At 39.0% G+C, this 20,935-nt stretch overlaps 1 protein-coding gene across 1 annotated transcript in view; it reads left to right on the top strand.

Moving 5' to 3' along the window:
* Glg1 (golgi glycoprotein 1) overlaps positions 1 to 20,935 on the top strand; it is a 120,937-nt gene that overhangs the window by 78,045 nt on the left and 21,957 nt on the right. The window contains exons 5-14 of the mRNA XM_046435081.1: positions 277 to 480; positions 1,545 to 1,616; positions 2,516 to 2,699; positions 5,707 to 5,921; positions 10,443 to 10,564; positions 12,067 to 12,168; positions 13,657 to 13,810; positions 15,900 to 16,037; positions 18,791 to 18,877; positions 20,117 to 20,179. Of these exons, the coding sequence (XP_046291037.1) occupies positions 277 to 480; positions 1,545 to 1,616; positions 2,516 to 2,699; positions 5,707 to 5,921; positions 10,443 to 10,564; positions 12,067 to 12,168; positions 13,657 to 13,810; positions 15,900 to 16,037; positions 18,791 to 18,877; positions 20,117 to 20,179 (1,341 nt within the window). The remainder of the gene's footprint in view (positions 1 to 276; positions 481 to 1,544; positions 1,617 to 2,515; positions 2,700 to 5,706; positions 5,922 to 10,442; positions 10,565 to 12,066; positions 12,169 to 13,656; positions 13,811 to 15,899; positions 16,038 to 18,790; positions 18,878 to 20,116; positions 20,180 to 20,935) is intronic.

The raw sequence follows: 20,935 nt of genomic DNA, 5'->3' as shown, positions 1-20,935 counted from the left end.
GAGAATTTTCTGACATTTAACCTTTAAATTCTAGTGCTAACCTATACTTAAAATTTCCAGAATGTGTTTTTCCATTTGTAGCATATAACATATATATTCTAGCTGAAGATTATTAAGGGCTTTTTTTTTTTTAAACTTGGATAATGTGGTAGATTCCCACTTGATTTCTCAGAATATCAATAATTTAACCATGTTGGGGGTTTTGTTACATTTTTTTCTTTTAACTAAATGATGTTTATTAGTATTATATATATATTAGTATCCTTTCTATTTTAGGATGCACATTCTCAAGGTGAGGTGGTATCATGCTTGGAGAAAGGCCTGGTGAAGGAAGCAGAAGAAAAGGAACCCAAGATTCAAGTCTCTGAACTCTGTAAGAAAGCCATTCTCCGGGTGGCTGAGCTGTCCTCGGATGACTTTCATTTAGACCGGCATTTGTATTTTGCTTGCAGAGATGATCGGGAGCGTTTTTGTGAAAATGTGAGTCAGCCTAGAAGCTGTTCTTCTTTCTTCCTTTTCTTTTTAAATATCTTTAATACTGTATTCCAAAATAAAATAAACCACAACAAACCCTCACATGCAGAAAAGCCATAGAAATGAGAGATGGAGTCAGTTCTAGGATAACAGAAAACACTGTTGGATGCTCAGCCTAGATGATTTATCATCTTGTTAACAGTTGGCTTCTAATAGTCTCCACACATTATTTTTTCTACTTTGTCTCACTTATCAATTTCAATTCTTCTATTTTATCTATAGAAATTTTATTTTACTGCAGAATTCTGTTCATATTTATTATATGGTTAAAACTGACACATGCATATTTACATGGTTTGGGCTAGTACCTACTTTAAAAGCCAAATTCTTGCAAATTCTTGATTACCACCTGATGACCCTTTAGACAACTTAGACAAACCCCCCACCCCCACCCCGTGCTTGGGATTGAACTGGAGGCCTTGAGTATGGAGGGCAAGTGCTCTATGTCACTGAGCTGTGCCCCTATATCCTATAGACAACTTTCTGACACTTTATAGTCTACATTCTCACATCAAAAGACTGAGAGTGACTTGTATATCCTTCCTCTCTGCCTGCTGTTTTGAATTAACACATTAACTTTCAGAGCCACTGAAGAGTTTTTGTTGGTACTAGGGATTAAACCCAGGACCTTATGCATGGGAGGCAGGCACTCTACCAACTGAGCTATATCCGTAGCCCTGATTGTTTTATTGATGCTAAAAGTTGTAAGAAAGGGCTGGGGATGTGGCTCAAGCGGTAGCGCGCTCGCCTGTCATGCGTGCTGCCCGGGTTCGATCCTCAGCACCACATACAAACAAAGATGTTGTGTCCACCGAGAACTAAAAAAATAAATAAATATTTAAAAAAAAAAAAAAAAAGTTGTAAGAAAGGAAATTTATTTGACACTTCTCTTTGTTCTCTAACTGTATTTTCTAGAAAGTTTTATATGAGATCGTAGATGATGCACTGTTCCTTAGTAGTTACTTAGCTAATAGTAATAATAACAACAACGTGTGTGTTTTATCTTACAGACACAAGCTGGTGAAGGCAGAGTGTATAAGTGCCTCTTTAACCATAAATTTGAAGAATCCATGAGTGAAAAGGTATTAATTTGGAACAACTTTATTAATTTCTTTTTCTTTTTTTTTTTTTTTTGTACCAGAGATCAAACCCAGGGGTGCTTAACACTGAGGCACATCTACAACCCCCTCCCCTTTTTTATATTTATTTTTTAATTATAGGTAGACACAATAACTTTATTTTATGTGGTGCTGAGGATCGAACCCAAGGCCTCATGCATGCCAGGCGAGCGCTTTGCCTCTGAGCCCCAGCCCCTGCAACCCTTTTTTAATTTTAATTTTGAAACAGAGTCTCTCTAGGTAGATGAGGACCTCTCTTAGTTGTTAAGGCTGGCCTCAAGCTTGTAGTCCTCCTGCCTCAGCCTCTCAAGCTGCTGGGATTATAGGCATGTCCCACCACATCCAGCTATTAATTTCTTAAAAGCTTTCACAAACCCTTTATATAGTTGCCTCACAGTTTCCACAGGAGGGTTAGTTCCAGGACCCCCGAAGATACCAAAATCTAAGGATGCTCAAGTCCTTTATGTAAACAGGCATAATGTTTGCATATAACTGGGCACATTCTCTGTATGCTCTAAATCACTCTAGGTTAGTTACAATATTTAAATAATATAAAAAAAAATAATGTGAAATATTATATAAATGTGCCTCACAGGTAAACAGCTTTTTAATTTTTTAGTAGTATCTCATTAAACATTCTTATTACTGTTTTGTCTTGGAATGAATGCCCACCCATTTACTCCTGCCTTATGTCACACTGGTTTCACTTACCTGTGCTAAATTTTAACCAAATGTAAAGACCAGCATTTAGACTGCAGATATTATAGTGCTTGCCTGTGAGTCTCCATGCTTGCTCAGAAATTCTTGTGAACAGCTGAATACGTGAGTGGTCTTACAGCTCTCTTGCTGTGTTCTTTCTTCAGTGTCGAGAAGCACTGACAACCCGACAAAAGCTGATTGCCCAGGATTATAAAGTCAGTTATTCATTGGCCAAATCCTGTAAGAGCGACTTGAAGAAATATCGGTGCAATGTGGAAAACCTTCCTCGATCCCGGGAAGCCAGGCTCTCCTACCTTCTGATGTGCCTAGAGTCAGCTGTACACAGAGGTAAGAATTCATTTCTTTTTATCTCTTTTTAATAATTAAAATTATTATCTTTTTATTCCTTGTTCATTTTTAGATTTGTATTCTAAAGCTTCTTGTTTTCTAGTATTCTTCTTCTTTTTTTTTTTTTTTTGGTACCGGGGATTGAACTCAGGGATACTCGACCACTGAGCCACATCCCTAGCCCTATTTTAAATTTTTATTTAGAGACAGGGTCTCACTGAGTTGCTTAGGGCCTTGCTTTTGCTGAGGTTGGCTTTGAACCCTTGATCGGACTCCCAGGTTGCTGGGGTTACAGGCATGTACCGCTGCGCCCCGCCAGTATTCTTAATTTTTTAAACACATATGTGTAGCATTTTTAGGAGGATTAGGGTAACATGAATATTTCGTGTGTGAGCTCTGGGTCACACATACTTGACTTCAAATTATGGCTATATCACTAAACTAACTGTCTGGGTGGCAATTTTTATGTTTTTTTTGTTTTGTTTTGTTTTGTTTTAAATCTCTCATATATTATCCCAGTTGGAATTTACAGCACAATAAAGCAAGGGTGGTGATGGCTAGAGTAAATATTTACAGTATAGTCTTTTGTACAAGCTTTAACTGTGTAGGCCAATGAGGATTGTTTTTTAGCTTTCATTTATACCCCTAATGGTTCTCATATTGATAAAACTCTTTGATAATCTCTGTCAGTAGTTGAGCATGTGCTAATATGTATATGGTCCCGAGTTCAGTCCCCAACACCAAGAAAAAAAACAACCTACATATTTCCTTTGGCAGAGCATTTGCATTATTAGTTTAGGAAATACATGTGTGTGATAAAGAACACTGGCAGAATAAACCTGAGTTTCTGGAGTCTCCACGCGCTTTATGCTGCTAAAGCTTTTTCTGAGTCCTAAACTTTTCAGTCTGGATATTGTATGACTGGCCTGTTCTAGACAGAAACAATTTTTTTTTTTTTTTAATTTTTTATTGTGGGTTGTTCAAAACATTACAAATTTCTTGACATATCATATTCCACACTTTGATTCAAGTGAGTTATGAACTCCCACCTTCACCCCATACACAGATTGCAGAATCACATCAGTTACACATCCATTGATTTACATATTGCCATACTAGTGTCTGTTGTGCTCCGCTGCCTTTCCCATCCTCCACCCTCCCCCCTCCCCGCCTCTCCCCTCCCCTCCCCTCCTCTCTCTCTACCCCCTCCACTGTATAACCCTGAGGGTCTCCTTCCATTACCATGCAATTTCCCTTCTCTCTCCCTTTCCCTCCCACCTCTCATCCCTGTTAATGTTAATCTTCTTCTCCTGCTCTTCGTCCCTACTCTGATCTTAGTTACTCTCCGTATATCAAAGAAGACATTTGGCATTTGTTTTTTAGGGCTTGGCTAGCTTCACTTAGCATAATCTGCTCTAATGCCATCCATTTCCCTGTAAATTCTATGATTTTATCGTTTTTTAATGCAGAGTAATACTCCATTGTGTATAAATGCCACATTTTTTTTATCCATTCGTCTATTGAAGGGCATCTAGGTTGGTTCCACAGTCTTGCTATTGTGAACTGTGCTGCTATGAACATCGATGTAGCAGTGTCCCTGTAGCATGCTCTTTTTAGGTCTTTAGGGAATAGACCAAGAAGGGGAATAGCTGGGTCAAATGGTGGCTCCATTCCCAGCTTTCCAAGAAATCTCCATACTGCTTTCCAAATTGGCTGCACCAATCTGCAGTCCCACCAGCAATGTACAAGTGTACCCTTTTCCCCACATCCTCGCCAGCACTTGTTGTTGTTTGACTTCCTAATGGCTGCCAATCTAACTGGAGTGAGATGGTATCTTAGGGTGGTTTTGATTTGCATTTCTCTGACAGCTAGAGATGTTGAGCATTTTTTCATGTACTTGTTGATTGACTGTATGTCCTCCTCTGAGAAGTGTCTGTTCAGGTCCTTGGCCCATTCGTTGATTGGGTTGTTTGTTCTCTTATTTTTTGAGTTCTTTGTATACTCTGGATATTAGGGCTCTATCTGAAGTGTGAGGAGTAAAGATTTGTTCCCAGGATGTAGGCTCCCTATTTACCTCTCTTATTGTTTCTTTTGCTGAGAAAAAACTTTTTAGTTTGAGTAAGTCCCATTTGTTGATTCTAGTTATTAACTTTTGTGCTATGGGTGTCCTATTGAGGAATTTGGAGCCCGACCCCACCGACTGTAGATCGTAGCCAACTTTTTCTTCTATCAGACGGCGCGTCTCTAATTTGATATCAAGCTCCTTGATCCATTTTGAATTCACTTTTGTGCATGGCGAGAGAAAGGGATTCAGTTTCATTTTGTTGCATATGGATTTCCAGTTTTCCCAGCACCATTTGTTGAAGATGCTATCCTTCCTCCATTGCATGCTTTTAGCCCCTTTATCAAATATAAGATAGTTGTAGTTTTGTGGATTGGTTTCTGTGTCCTCTATTCTGTACCATTGGTCCACCCGCCTGTTTTGGTACCAGTACCATGCTGTTTTTGTTACTATTGCTCTGTAGTATAGTTTGAAGTCTGGTATCGCTATACCGCCTAGAAACAATTTTTTTTAAGGTTTTTTTTTTTAACTTGTAGATGGGCACAATACTTTATTTATTTATATGGTGCTTAGGATTGAACCCAGTGCCTCATGCGAGACAAGCGCTCTATCACTGAGCCACAACCCTAGCCCAGAAACACAATTTATTTATTTATTTTAGTTGTAGTTGGACACAATACCTGTATTTTATTTTACTTATTTTTTTATGTGGTGCTGAGGATTGAACCCAGGGCCTTGCACATTCTAGGCAAGCACTCTTCCACTGAGCTACAACCCCAGCCCCTAATTTTTTTTAATAAAAGCTTTTATTTTATTTATTTTTATGTGGTGCCGAGGATCAAACCCAGTGCCTCACACATGCGAGGCAAGCGCTCTACCCCTGAGCTACAACCCCAGCCCCAGAATCATATAATTAATATGTGGTGATTTCTGATCCTAACTTAGGGCGACAAGTCAGCAGTGAGTGCCAAGGGGAGATGTTAGATTACCGACGCATGCTGATGGAAGACTTCTCTTTGAGCCCTGAGATCATCCTGAGCTGTCGAGGGGAGATTGAGCACCACTGTTCTGGATTACATCGGAAAGGGCGAACCCTGCACTGTCTAATGAAAGTTGTTCGGGGGGAGAAGGGGAACCTTGGAATGAACTGCCAGCAGGCGGTAAGGAAATTTTTTCTACTGCCACCTTGACTGTCACATTTTATTAGCTAATTGGCCTCTCCCTGACACTGTCCCAGCTTGCTTTTTCTCTATCATTTCTGTTATCACAGTAGAACATTAGGTACTAAGGACCAGACAGAATCTGGTTTCTTTGAGCATTTATTAATAGGAAAATGGAATTTCCTTGCAGAACAAAAGTTAGAGCTCATAATCAACAAAAAGAGCAATATACTATATACTATAAAGAAAATGCATTGTTTACTATAGTTTCTAAAGAAAGGGTCATCACATGCTCTACTAGATTTACTGAACCAGGTTCTGATGAATCAATCAAGGGCTTTAACCTCTCCGTACATTTTATTGAGCTGAATGTGAAAGTGAATTGACATGAGCTGAAACTTCTAAGAGTGTCTTTTTATTACTGGTATGCAGCATGGCCTGAAGTATCAAGAAAGCATGTTATTTTCAAAATTGCACCATTTTCTCTTTAAGTTGTGTGGGGTTTTTGTTGTTGTTGTTGTTTTTGTAGTTGTAGATGGACAGAATGCCTTTATATTATCTGTGTATGTTGGTAACCGTCAAACTCAGGCCTCACAAATGCCAGGCAAGCCGCTCTGCCACTGAGCTACAGCCCCAGCCCACACCACCTTTTCTTATTTGACTAGGGCACTGTGAGTGGAAGGTTCTCCTTTTGCCACCCCCAAATTTTACAGTCGATTCTATAAAGCTAGTTGGAAGAATTCATACACTTTTGTTTAATCCAACTTAATAAAAAGTTGAGTTACTACAAATGAGATACTTGATATAGTTAAAACATTTCAGTATATTGTATCTGTCTCATTACTGTTGTATTTGTTTAGGTTTTTTGGGTTTTTTTACTGGATACTAGTCTTTGAATAGTTTAAAATACCAAATAAAATAGTAGTACTCTCTACAATGAACTTTCCTTTTGAAAGCGCAAGGATATTTTAGATATCCTAAAGTAGAAAGTTGAGGCTTTATCCTAAATGAAACTTTAGAAAACTACAATTAGCCTTTTATTTTTATAACTGAAATTTTTATTAAAAACTATTACTTGAATTTTATTTTCCTGCTAATCATGAAATTCAGAATTTTATAGTTGGAAGCAAAATTTTACAATCTGAAACATAGATTTAGACATGGAATAAAATTTCGTCAGACAGAAGTGTGCATAGTTGTATGTGAACATCCCATGGTAGGAAAAATAGACAAATGTAGCCTCTTCTAGAATACCAGTCCCAGCCAGGCATGGTGGCACACATCTGTAATACCAGCGACTTTGGAGGCTGAGGCAAGAGGATTGCAGGTTCAAGGCCAGCCTCAGCAACTTAGTGAGGCCCTAAGCAACTCAAAAAAAAAAAAAAAAAAAGGGCTAGGGAGGGACTGGGGTTGTAGCTCAGTGGTAGAGCACTTGCCTCTCATGTGTGAGGCCCTGGGTTCGATCCTCAGTACCACATAAAAATAAACAAACAAAAATAAAGATATTATGACCAGCTACAACTAAAAAAATATATATTTAAAAGGGGAGGGGGTTGGGGATGTGGCTCAGTGGCTAAGCACCCCTAGGTTTAATCCTCAGTACCAGTACCAGTGAATGAATCAATGAATGAATAAAAAAATCCCAGGCCCAGCTAGAAGAATAGCTTCTAGAATCTGCTGTGGTTTTAGTTTGTCACTATGTAGTTCCTTAGGAGCAGTTCTTGCTGGTGATTGCCCTAGGAAACCTCTGTGCCAATAAATGTGCCTGGGCCCCAAATCAAGAATGAATTGGGGGCTGGGATGGTGGCTCAGCGGCAGAGCGCTCGCCCCTACACGTGCAAGGCCCTGGGTTCGATCCTTAGCACCACATAAAAATAAATAAAATAAAAGTATTAAAAAAATGTATTGGTAGACAGCCTTTATTTGCCCTTCATCCTTAACTCAGAATAGAAGTTGTGGATGGAGGTCAGAAGTAAGCCTGTCTTTTTACTCAGCCTAGACCTGTAGTGAAGTGTACAGAAAAAAAGAAAATAGACTGGTTTAACTTTATTTTCAGGCATCTAGTTCACCCCCAGGGCTTTTTGGAATTTAGCCTGTTGAAAAAACTAGTGACTCAACTTGAAAGATAAATAAGTACCGCCCACGGCAGCCTTTGTGCTCAGAAGAAAGTGCTTTCCAAACCTAGAGGGTAGCCTCAAATAGCGAGCACTGGGGTTTTGCCCACATGAAGACTTGGCAAGTAGAAAAGAAATACTTTATTTTTAATTTTTTCCTCACAAAAACTGAAGGCATTTCTTCAAAGAAAGAAAATTTCGTAGTCTTCTCCTGCATTATCCATCCTCAATCAAACAGAGTAATATTTTGAAACAATTTATTTTCAGACTTTTCTTCCTTGGTACAGTAGACATCAATACCTGTCTGTGGTTAACCATTATTTTTCACCCCTCTCTGCTTGGACTGATTTAGTGATAGCTCAGCAAGTAGTAAACTGTAAAGCATAAGGACAATTGTTATCTTTTTTTGGGGGGGGGTACTGAGGATTGAACTCAGGGGCACTTGACCATTGAGCCACATACGTGTAGGGCTCACTGAGTTGCTTAGTGCTTCACTGTTGCTGAGGCTGGCTTTGAACTGTGGATTCTCATGCCTCAGCCTCCCAAGCCACTGGGATTATAGGGGAGTGCCACCACACCCAGTCATGAACTATTAACTTCCCTTCAGACCTGGCTATATGAGTTTAGGCGAGCCTCTTCCAGATCATAGACTATTCATTTCTCCAAAGCTTTTTCCAGGTTTTCGTAAGCATGTCAGGGGTTGGAATAGATTTGCTGTCATCAACTAATCATGGTCTTTTTTATGTTCTCCAAATTGTCTTCAAGAACCAAAGTCCACCTCAAAGAAATGTTAATGAACAGCCCCCAGCAAAAAGGTGCTGACTCAGAAGTCCTTCCTGACCAGATTACTTCTTTGGCCCACCTGTGTCCCACCCCTCAGGCCTTCCCACCTACATTCCATCACTGAAAGAACTATAAAAAAGGGGAGACAACATCCATTCCACGGATTCCACCTCTTGGGTCCCCTTCTTCCTCCGGGAGAAGTCTTTTCTGCTGTCCTTTAATAAACTTCTAATTTCTACTCTGAAAAAAAAAAAAAAAGAATTGATATAAATAACTTCCATTACAGAATTCAGGAAATCTTTCATGTTTCTCTCTTGATTATTGACTTCTTTTAACATAATAGAATAGGGTTTTTTCTTCATTTCCTTTGATCTGCAATCTCTGATAAATAGGGATTTATCAGATGATATCAATCCTATGGGATTGCAGGTCAGAGGATAACAGATCAGAGAAAGGTCCTAGAGAGGGTAAGTCAATGACACAAAAAGGCCTCTACTTCTTTTTCTTGGAAAAAGATAACTTAAACCAATAAGAATTGTAGTTTTCAAATTTTTTTTCTCTTATTTAAGATCACCTCCTCAAACACTATATGTCACCCATCTGTAGTAAAAATGATCTTTTATGTCTATAAAATGCTTTGTACTGTACCCATTCTTTTCCCAGATAGTATAATTTCTTATATTCTGCAGTTAAAGGAAACCAAAACTTAGAGATTAATCAACTTGAACATATTCTCAAAGCTAATATTGAGCAGAGCAAAAGCCATTGATAGAATTCATGTCTTCTGGTCCTTGTTTTGGAGTTTTTTCCTCTGTGCCTCAACTGCCTTCTCCTGCATTGACTTTATTCCATGGCAAAGGATGAACCAAGCAAAAGTAGATAAAGAATATCATATTCATCCAGGTGAGGTGGCACACCCTGTAATTCCAATGGCTCAGGATGATGAGGCAGGAGGATTGCAAATTCAAGGCTAGCCTCAGCAACATAGCAAGGCCTTAAGCAACTTCATGAAACTCTGTCTCATGAAGCATACCTGGGTTCAGTCTCCCATATCGAGGCCTTGAGCCATGCTACGCAAGTGTTATACCACTCAGCTACAGTCCTCCTGCCTCAACAACTCCAGTAACTGGGATTATAGGTGTGTAGCACCATACCCAGAAGTACACTAGTTTTAATACCAATAAGATGGCAGCAAATTCTAAATTCATTTTAGGACTAAATTAGGTCTGTAACTAGATATGTCTTCTCATTACTCTCCTCTGCTCAACTCTGGCTTGGCCCAAGAGGTTTAGTAATCTGATAGCAAGTGAGCAGATAAGGAGGGAGAAGTAGCCTTCAGGTCACATTATAAAGATGTGTTCTTATGCAGATGGTTTGGAAGAGGTAGATAAAGCCATTTTCACAATGGGTTGAACAGAAAAACTTGGATCAAGGTGGAAAAAACAGCTGAAAAGTATTTGGCAGAAGTTCTTGAGCTTGGCCAGTGACAAGTGTAGTACTTTGTTAAAGTATGTTGTGATGTACTAGACTGAGAACTCATTGTATGATGGGATGACACTGCTATTCTCTGGTGCCTAGATGACTTTCTTTCTTCCTTCTTGATTTTCTTTTTTTTTAAATCCAGCTGCAAACACTGATTCAGGAGACAGACCCTGGTGCAGATTACCGCATTGATCGAGCTTTGAATGAAGCTTGTGAATCTGTAATACAAACAGCCTGCAAACACATACGATCTGGAGACCCAATGTAGGTTATCTTATTTGTGTGTTCATCCATATTGCATTTTACTTGGCAGCACAGGGAACTTTTTCTCAAATGACCTTTGTGTGATTTAACATCTTGACTAAAATTTTGTTGAGTAGGAACACGTACAGACTTTTGCTAAAACTTGGAATTCAGACTTCTGATCTGCCTCCTCCATGTAGAAGAGACACTTAGAAACAGTACCGTGATGATGCTTGTTGACAATGACTGAGAATGCATGGGCCTGTTAGGTCACTGAGCAACTATAATGCTGATGAAAATGAGAGAAAAAAATATTCAAAATAAAGTGATACATACACTGGTACTCTGTATTTTTCATCCTATTTATATATTGACTCATTGCACACATTGGCTACTTGATAATTATTAGAAAGCAGTTCATTGTAATTGAAACAAAACAAATGTGGTAGTAGGAGCATGTAGTCATGGCAGAATGAACACTAGAGTTGCATCTAAGATCTAGGAAAGCTGGATAAATGTTATGGGAAAGCATTTTATTCTCTTGCATTAGTTTTCTTCTATATGATGTGAAAACTGTTCTCAAAACCAGGTTGCAAGTAAGAACAGGTTTTCCATTCTGCAAAAATCTTTATAGCTTGGAGCTGATAGTACCTAGCAATAAAGTGAAGAGAATCCAGGTTTATCTTGAATCTGCTATGTGAAATTCCTTATGCTTAATAAGAATATTTAGCAATATAAAGATTACTGCATCAACCAAAAAGGGCGCCAGAGAGAAGGAGAAAGAAAGGGAACTGCTATGGATTCAGAGATTTAAGAAGTTTTTCAGTTGAATGCAACATGTGGGCCTTTGCTGGGTCCTAATACGAACAAACGTGTAAAAAGATATGAGATATGGGGCTGGGATTGTGGCTCAGCAGTAAAGCACGCGTGAGGCCCTGAGTTCGATCCTCAGCACCACATAAAAATAAATAAACAAAATAAAGGTTAAATATATATATATATATGAGGTAATTGGGAAAATCTGAAAATGATCAGGATATTACATGATATTAAAGATTTTTTTATTTTTTGGTAAGGTCACTATGGTATTTTGATATTTTAGAGAAACCTGCTGAATTGAATGAATGAAATGATTTGGTATCTCAGATTTTCTTTAAAATATCAGCAGGGGAAATAGAGTTAAAACGAACTTGGTCACTCTGCGAGGAGGTTAAAGCGACCAGTATATCATTCTCTACTTTTGTGTATTGGAAATTTTTCATAATAAATAGTTAAAAATAAAGTAGCACAGATCTTATGTACACCAGGTTCTAAGTGCTGAATGGCTCTGAGGTTGATAAAAGATGTAATTGCTATCAGGCTGAGTTGATTTGTGTGATTCTAAGAAAAATACATCCAATTGCTATAGGAAAATAGCTGAAGGGCATTTTCTACTGACCAAGGAAATATTATATTGAAGTGAGAGTTCGAAAACTGTAGTCAGAGCTCTTCTCTTGTTACAATTTTACCTTCTTTATGGTTAGGATCCTTTCATGCCTGATGGAGCATTTATACACAGAGAAAATGGTGGAAGATTGTGAACACCGACTCTTAGAGCTGCAGTATTTTATCTCTCGGGATTGGAAGTGAGTATTTTGAACAATGTAAGGCACTGATTTAACCTGTTCTTATGTGTTGTCAGAGTGTGTGTGTGTGTGTGTAGGGGATTTAGTGCTGGGCTTTGAAACTAGGGCCTTGTACAGTCTGTACCAAGCATCCCTGTGCACCACTACTTTGGAAATCAGGGTCAGAATGGTTCTGATACCACAAACATTTATCTAGAAAGAACTCTGGCATCTGTGGGGTCAGCAAAAACATCTTCAGATATGACATTAGGAAGATAATAATGCATTTGTGTCTATTGATTTGCACTGGGTATGGGAATTTGTTTTTATTTCTTTACTATTTAAAGTTATTGAATTTATTCTATCTTGAGAGATGACAACTTGATTCTTTAATTCCCTTCTCATCCTGTTAGAAAAAAAAGGTGGGGGGGCTGACATAGGAGAAGGATCTCTGTTATAGTCAGAATCATTGTGGTTTATTGGCTGCATTTCCATCCTCCTTCCATGTTTTGTTTTCTTTCCCACTTCCATAGCCACCTGTACTGGGTCACACTACTTTGTAAGTTTAGGTACTTCCTGATTCAGTTATTTAAGCTACTGTATTGTGGTCATTAGCCTTTTCTGGTGACTACATTTTGCCTTCAGTGTTTTAGTAGAAATTACTTGAAAATTCAATATGTTTTTATTTCTATCCCTTCAAATTAACTCAGGAAAGGACTGCAGAAAGCTGGGTGGTAACTGCCCTGTGCTTCCTCAGGCCCTCAGAACTGAAATAACCAAGAGTACTGAGTATGCCCCCTTGATCAAAACTGTGGTTTCTCCTCTTTATTCTTTCCCCCATGATCAAAAAATTACTTCATAGTCTTAAAAGTGTCTTCTTAAATATTAGCTTCTCTCTTCCCATTAAGTAGCCCTTCCTCACAGTTAACAATATAATGTGGAAAGAATCAACTATCCCTTGATCTGATTTAAAGAAGCAGGCTCATCATCTAACCCACTGTCCCAAGATTCAAAGTTAAATGTCATGTTTTATAATTTTATAAACATATTTAAGTAAACTAAAAGATGACTGTTTTACCTTGTATGGGAAAAGAAAGAGGAACAGTATTACTAGAGAGAAAGTTGAGTAGGAGACAGTTTCCTCACCTTTCTGGATCTGGTCTATCAGAGAGGAAGATGTATTTAGTGACAAGTTGTGGATTTCTTGGTGGCTATAACCCTGGCTTTCCTTTGTGACCCAGACATGTGAATGCTGAGTCTTACTGTAACGTTAGGTAACTTCCATAACCAAGATAACATCTTTGAGGTAGAAAGTGGACTTCAGAATGAAGTTAACAAACTTCTACAGATTGACCACCATGTGTCCACTAAGAGCAGCATTCAGGAACATACTTCTGCTTACCTACTGTCTCTGCTATTCTGGAGGTGATTATCAGTGAGTACATCAGCAAGCACCTGCTGAAAACCCATAGCCTGTCTGAAGGAAAATTGTTACTCTTTGTCTTCTAGGCTGGATCCTGTCCTCTACCGCAAGTGCCAGGGAGATGCGTCTCGTCTTTGCCATACCCATGGTTGGAATGAGACCAGTGAACTTATGCCTCCCGGAGCTGTGTTCTCTTGTTTATACAGACACGCTTACCGCACTGAGGAGCAGGGAAGGAGGGTATGCATTCAACTTTGGTTTCTTCCTGTCATTTGTTGTTTGTTTGTTTGTTTTTGGTTTTGTTTTTGTTTGTTTAGTTTTTTTTAATATTTTATTTTTACTTATAGGTGGACACAATATCTTTATTTTACTTTATGTGGTGCTGCGGATTGAACCCAGTGCCTCATGCATGCTAGGCGAGCGCTCTACTTCTGAGCCACGACCCCAGCCCTGTCACTTGTTTATTTGTGGGGAGGATGTTGCTGTTCTTCTAGAAAGTTCTTCATTTAGCGAGCATCCCTGCAGTTGCTCACCCACTTCTTTTCATCTGATTATGTTTTTAACAAAGTGAGTGGGTGAACATATCCAGGTTTTTTCTTTAAATTACTAAAATCTGAATCACAAATGGACAATTAAAATTCTGGTCCTAACTTTATTTAGCTTTAAAGATCCATTAGAAGCTTTTAGCCAGGATACAAATGGTTCTTTAGGCTTTTGCCCCTGACAGCTGAACACAAATGCCTGTACTAATGAGGCTTCTCTGACAATGCACCAGTTGGAACAGAAACTTCCACACCCCAGTCTCTTGGTATTTACCCCATTGCTGCTTTTGGGTGTGGTTTTTCTGTATCCTTGGCTCTCAGGCAGCATTGACTGCCTGCTAGTGCCTCACTGACATCCTGGTTGCTCTCCAGAATGATTTTTTTCACACCTTCTGGGAAACCCCTACTTGCATGCATGTCAGTTCTGCATTTGTAAGGAAAGCGTGGCATTACTTCATGAGCTTGTTTACAAGTACCCCTTCTGAGCTCAGTGCCCAGATCTATCTGACTGTCTAAGATTCAAAAGAGGAGGACTGAAGTAGAAAAATGTACTTCAATTGCTATTAGTCTAACCCAGTTTTTTACAGTTATATAAGAAAACATGGGACTTGTTTTACATTTTACTTCGTGTAATGAGCCTCTCATTAACTACAGGGGCTCCCAAATCCTGTCATCTAGCTAGTCACTCTAGTAGGAGGTTCCAGCTCTTACAAATGAAGAAAGGGATGGAATCTGATGTGCTAGCTTTTTTGTATTGAGGTGAAATTCACAATATAAAATTAACCAGTTTAAAGAGAAAAATCCAGTGGCATTTGAAAAATACATTAACAATATTGTGTACCACCAGCTATGTCTAGTTTCAGAACATCACATGACTCCAAACACTAAGAAATTAAATCTGTATTTCTTGCCTTAGGTGTGCTGCCTTCTTTAGGAAGAGACATTTGTACCTGTCAATAACAGCTTTTTATGGCCCTTCCAAAACTATCAGTTTCCACCTGCTTCACCTCTACTCATGCCACATAATTCATCTAGAAGAATCTGGCCTGGTCTAACTGGCTCCTGCAGTTGCCTGCCTCATTCTGAGGAACTGAGAATGAACTAAGCTCAGATGGAACTTGGTTCTCCTAAATCAAGTGTCATTCTTCCTGAATCAGATCTGATATTCTCTCCTACCCATAGAATGGCAAGTTAACTTTGCTAACCAGAAAGTAACTAACCTAATCTGTATGAATTCATTTTTTTAAATATTTTTTAATATTTATTTTTTAGTTGTAATTGGACACAGTACCATTATTTTATTTATATGTGGTGCTGAGGATTGAACCAAGGGCCTCTCACATACTAGGCGAGTGCTCTACCACTGAGCAACAACCCCAGCCCCTAATTTAATTCATTTTTATCAGGATATTTTATTATGCTAAATGTATGATCATACTTCTAGAGATATGGACTTTTAGAAGGCTCCTAGAACATGTAATTCTTATTCTGGAAGAGATTTGAGGTATAAAGTTTGGAAGATAAACTACAGAGATATTTTTTAGTTTCCTGAGAACAGTTTTGCTCTGTCTGGTGTCTTCATGTATATGTTTTGGTACTTTTTTTTTTTTTTTTAATATTTATTTAGTTAGTTAGTTTTCGGCGGACACAACATCTTTGTTTGTATGTGGTGCTGAGGATCGAACCCAGGCCGCATGCATGCCAGGCGAGTGCGCCACCGCTTGAGCCACATCACCAGCCCCTGTTTTGGTACTTTTAAAGTAAATTGTTAATTGTTTGTCACATAGCTCTCCCGGGAGTGCCGAGCTGAAGTCCAAAGGATTCTACACCAACGTGCCATGGATGTTAAGCTGGATCCTGCCCTCCAGGATAAATGCCTCATAGATCTGGGGAAATGGTGTAGTGAGAAAACAGAGACCGGGCAGGTAGGCAGCTGGGCTTCCTGTTTGTTTTTTACTGTTAATGGCAATGTTTTATATGACTTACAGTGAGATCCATCTTGGTGTTTGCTTTACAGCCTTGATTTATTATACCGTTCGTGTTCTCTGTAGAAGAAATCCTCAGGAAAATGTTCTTTGGTCTTTATATCAAGAATAATTGTCTTTTTCCCAAGTAGCTACTTTTTTTCTATATTATGGTTACTATATTTTGTAATTGATTATTTTCCCTCTTTGTGTTGGTTCTTACAAGGCTTAGAGCCAAAGGTTCAGCTCTAACTAGCATATAGGATTTCATGTATCAGGCTTGTTTATTGCTGGTTCCATTCCACTTTCCTTAACATATTTTCCTTTTCTTTTTTTACTCATTTTTAATTTCATTTTATCTTGCCTTTTTATTCCTGTTCTCACCTTTATAAACCACATTAAATCCTTCTGAAATAAGCAAAGTATTATTCATATACAAATATTGGTATGCATGAATAGTGTGCATGCCCCAGAACAGCACAAGATATCTGGAAATGGAATTGTTTTTTTCCACCTAGTTGACCAAACAGAGGCTCAGATAAGTAAAATGTGTTGACCCCTTTCCTAAAATTCATGTTTAATCTGAGTGAGGAACTCATTCCCTTGTGTTATAAGCTCCCTGTAGAAAGTACAAGGAACCCAGGGCCTCTCACATGCTAGGCGAGCGCTCGACCACTGAGCAACAACCCCAGCCCCGAATTTAATTCATTTTTATTAGGGTATTTTATTATGCTGAATGTATGATCATACTTCTAGAGATACAGACTTTTAGAAGCCAAGAGTTACACAGGCTGGGAATAGTTCCTTAGGATCATGTGCCTGGTTTGTGAGGGAAAGGGAAAAAATGGTACATGACTGGAGGTTACCTGGAAAGGAAGCGTTTTTTCTGTCATAAAGCAGGATAATCAGCAGTGAGAAATAGCTACTTGTTTAAAGCCACATTAATATTAGAATAAGGAGTGAAGTCAGGCTGAATTTGTACAACTATAAAGCCCTTTCTGGAATTAAAGTATTAAAAAGCCACATGTATAGGAATTGGACATTTTAAAGAAGCAACGTGGCTGCCTACTAGGTCTATTTTCAGAGTCTGCTGCCTGAATGTGCTGTAGTTCTCAGGGTTTACTGTTAGAAAATGCCTATAATTTAGCTTTCTGCTGCATCCATCCAGTGGAACAAAGGACATGTTGATATGGGATCCTGGGGAACAGTTTCCTTCATATTCCTCTGTAAAGTAAACATTTAGGAAGCTGCACATATTCACTGAGCAGCTAAACCTAAGAAAGGACTCCATAGATGAGGTTTTTTTCCTTAGCCATTTATTTATTTTACTCCCAAAAGGTTTTTGCATTTTCCTTTAGGTTTTCCCCCCTTCCATTCTGATTATTGTATGATTCCTTCAACCCTTCACCTCTCTTCCTATTCTAAATCTAAAACAGAGAGATTCCTGCAAAATGGTCAATACATTAACCTGATCCCTTTACAGCACTCTTCTGAGAAGTAGCCATATTGCTTTGGGAAAGTGAGCTGATGTTGCACTTAAACCTCTGCTCCTCTAAGAGGAAAAATAATATACTAAGGCCACAGGGAAGCTTCAGCTCGGTTTCAAAAGCATGGACAAAATAGCTTTTAAATATCTAAACTCTAGCGTGCTCCCTTCTTTTTAAGTTTACCTTAGAGGATCCTTTTAATGTGAATCCTAGATCTGACTTGTAGGAACTTTAAGCTCTATCCTGTATTCCAAGTCCTCTGTCCCCATCTACTTTGCCCATGCAGAGTCTTAACATAATTCATGCCTTTCACTATGAATTTATTGTCCTGTGATCATTATCAAATTGCAGATTTAATATGGAAGGTAAAAAATAATCAAAACACAGATTAAGGAGCTGGGGTTGTGGCTCAGTGGTAGAGTTCTTGCCTGGCATGTGTGAGGAACTGGGTTCAATTCTCAGCACCGCATGTAAGTAAATGAACAAAGTAAAGGCCCATTAAAAAAAAAACCCACAGATTAAGCCAGGCACAATGGCACACACCTCTAACCCCAGCAGCTCAGGAGGCTGAGGCAGAATGATCACAAGTTCAAGGCCAGCCTCAGCAACTTATCGAGGTCCCAAAGCAATACGGCTACTTCTCAATAGTGAGACCCTGTCTCAAAATAAAATATGGGCTGGAGATGTGGCTCAGGGATTAAGTGCCCCTGGGTTCAATTCCCAGTACCAAACAAACAAACAAAACCCCACAGATTAAAAGGGGAATGGCTGGGCTGAAGATAAAGCTCAGTTGGTAGAGTGCTTGCCTTGCAAACATAAGGCCCTGGGTTCAATCCCCAGCACCACACCACACACACACACCAAAAAAAAAAAACAAAACTGGAGTGGCAGAGTGTTGACAGAATGGAATAAAAGCCTGATAAGATGTTTAGACTTTGAGGACCCTAAGTATGGATTTTGTTGGACTTGTAGATTTGGCCTCCTCTAATATTTGCATTTCTGTACTCCCTTGGCCCTCTTAAGTACCCTGCTACAGAAAGTAATTATCTTTTCAACAATCTTAGTTTGGTGAATCAAATTAAACTTTTGTGTTCTATTCAGTGAGATAGTAATAGTTTTAAGAGGAAAAGGAGGACCAGTTCAAAAGAAGTAGAAACTGGTATTCTCAACTTCCGTTGTTTACTTATGTGACTGATGAATACCAAGGGCTTGCCTTTTTATGCACAGGAGCTTGAGTGCCTCCAGGACCATCTGGATGACTTGGCTGTGGAGTGCAGAGACATAGTGGGCAACCTCACCGAGTTAGAGTCAGAGGTAAGCCATATGCAGCTCCCTGGAGGAGATGGGCCTGCCAGTAGCCTGACCTTTTTGCTCAGTTCTGTTTCTGTACTCTTGAGAATATAGGTCCTCTGTCAATCAAAAGAAACCTAATCAGATCCTCCCCATTTGCTTCGTAAAAAAGTTTATTGAGTTGTTTCCTGACCCCTTCCCTCATTTCTCTAGAAAAACCCTGGATGCATTTGGCGTTTGGTTTTCTTCATAGAGTTATCACAGTGACTGGACCCTTAAGAAAAGCTAGCTGCTACCCCTCTGATCTCTGAATCTCATTCAAGAGTAATCTAAGTGTTCCTCATCTCTTATCCTTCTTAGCTCTTTTAATTAGGTCATTTGTAATTTTCATATGTAATAAAGTAAAAGCCTGGGGCTGCCAGTTACACTTGACATTTGAACACATGTTTAGCCCTAATCCATCCTGAAACCCACTAAAATATCAAACAAGATTTTAAATCTTCATAGGCACAGGCATGTTATCCAGAACTACAGAGATTATTACTGTGGTGGGGAGACAGCCAAAAATGCTAAACTTCTCTTATGGGGGCAGAAATAGGGAATTGTTCTTTTTTCATCATAAGCCTTTTTAGTACGATCTGAATTGTCAAAACTGGCATTAAATAAAATTACATTTCTCGATCAATCCTTCTTTGCTTTCTAGTTTTCAAAAGCACATTGCTCTCTCTCATCTTGGGTCATCTCCATTCCCATTCTCATTGTCCCTGTGGGCTGATGAGGACATTCTCAGTTTGTCACTCTTGATGGAAGATGTTACTTCAGTCACTAGTGCTACACTCTGTTGCTCTGTTTAAAGGCATTTTAGCAGGTGTTCACCAGAGCAGTGGCTCATCAACTGGTCTAAACTCAGTGATCTGGATTATGAGCATATAAACAAAATCCAGTTACACTGTTTTCATTTTGAACTGTGTGGTGTTTTGGAAACACTCTAGTATCATCATCCCACCTTTCTTATCCTCTTTTGTATCCTCTTTTGTTCAGGTATAAGGGGAATCTGCCTCTAGAAAATTTGCCTTTTAGAATATAATGGAGAAGCAATTCATGTATTTCTGCGACTGGGTAACTTAAATACTAGAATAGTTTCTAAATGCACATACTAGATTATTTGCCCATTGATGCTCCTGATTTAGAAGGAGAAGCTGCTACTCTTCTACCTCTGGCTTTTTCTAATGCAGAAAGATTAATCTCTTTAATCTTCTACAGGATATTCAAATAGAAGCTTTGCTGATGCGAGCCTGCGAACCCATAATTCAGAACTTTTGCCATGTAAGTGATGTCTGGAGGAACAAGAATTAGAAATAGAACCAAATTCATTGGGACTCTGGTCCTGAGGGTGTTGAACTTATCTCTGTCTTCAGCATACATTCTTCCCAGGTGACAGCCATCTTTGACAAGTGAAAGCTGGAAACGTATGCCAGGCATGGTGGTGCATACCTGTAATCCCAGCTACTTGGGGGGCTGAGGCAGAAAATTGCAAGTTCCAGCCACAGCATCTTTGTGAGCCTAGGTCTCAAATTTTTAAAAAGGGTGAGGCTTGTAGCTCCTGGTAGAGAACCTCTCTGGTATCCCCAGTACCACCAAGAAAACAGTTGGAAATGTAAACAATAGTTCAAGAGAGAAGGCCCACCCTGGCAAACCTTGTTTGATTAGCCTTTGTAGGCGACATGATATATGGGTAACATTGGTAGTAGAGATGCCTTCTATAAGAAAAGATGTAAAAGGGACGCCCCTTAGTAGCATGGTTGAATTGTTAGCAGTTGCAATAATGACTGACTTCTCATATCAGCTGTCTCCTTTGTACTTCAATGTTGAATGAATTCTGTTACTTTATTACTTACTCATTTGTTGAACTACCTGAATTGTGGTAATGAAATATACCTAGGAACTTTTAGGACATGATATCCAGGAGATTATTAGATATTATCTCAAAAGCCAGCTGCTGGCATCATGTAAGGGCACTGAGTAAAAGCCCTCATAGTATATATTCTTGCCTCATGTACAACTTGCTGTGTAAATTTTGTC

Source organism: Marmota monax, unplaced genomic scaffold (genome assembly GCF_021218885.2).
Source record: "Marmota monax isolate L192 unplaced genomic scaffold, Marmota_monax_Labrador192_F-V1.1 WCK01_AAM20220418_F8-fsc00024, whole genome shotgun sequence".
Lineage (NCBI taxonomy): Eukaryota > Metazoa > Chordata > Mammalia > Rodentia > Sciuridae > Marmota > Marmota monax.
The sequence above is the reverse complement of the archived record's forward strand: the minus strand, read 5'-3'. Positions and strand labels throughout refer to the sequence as shown.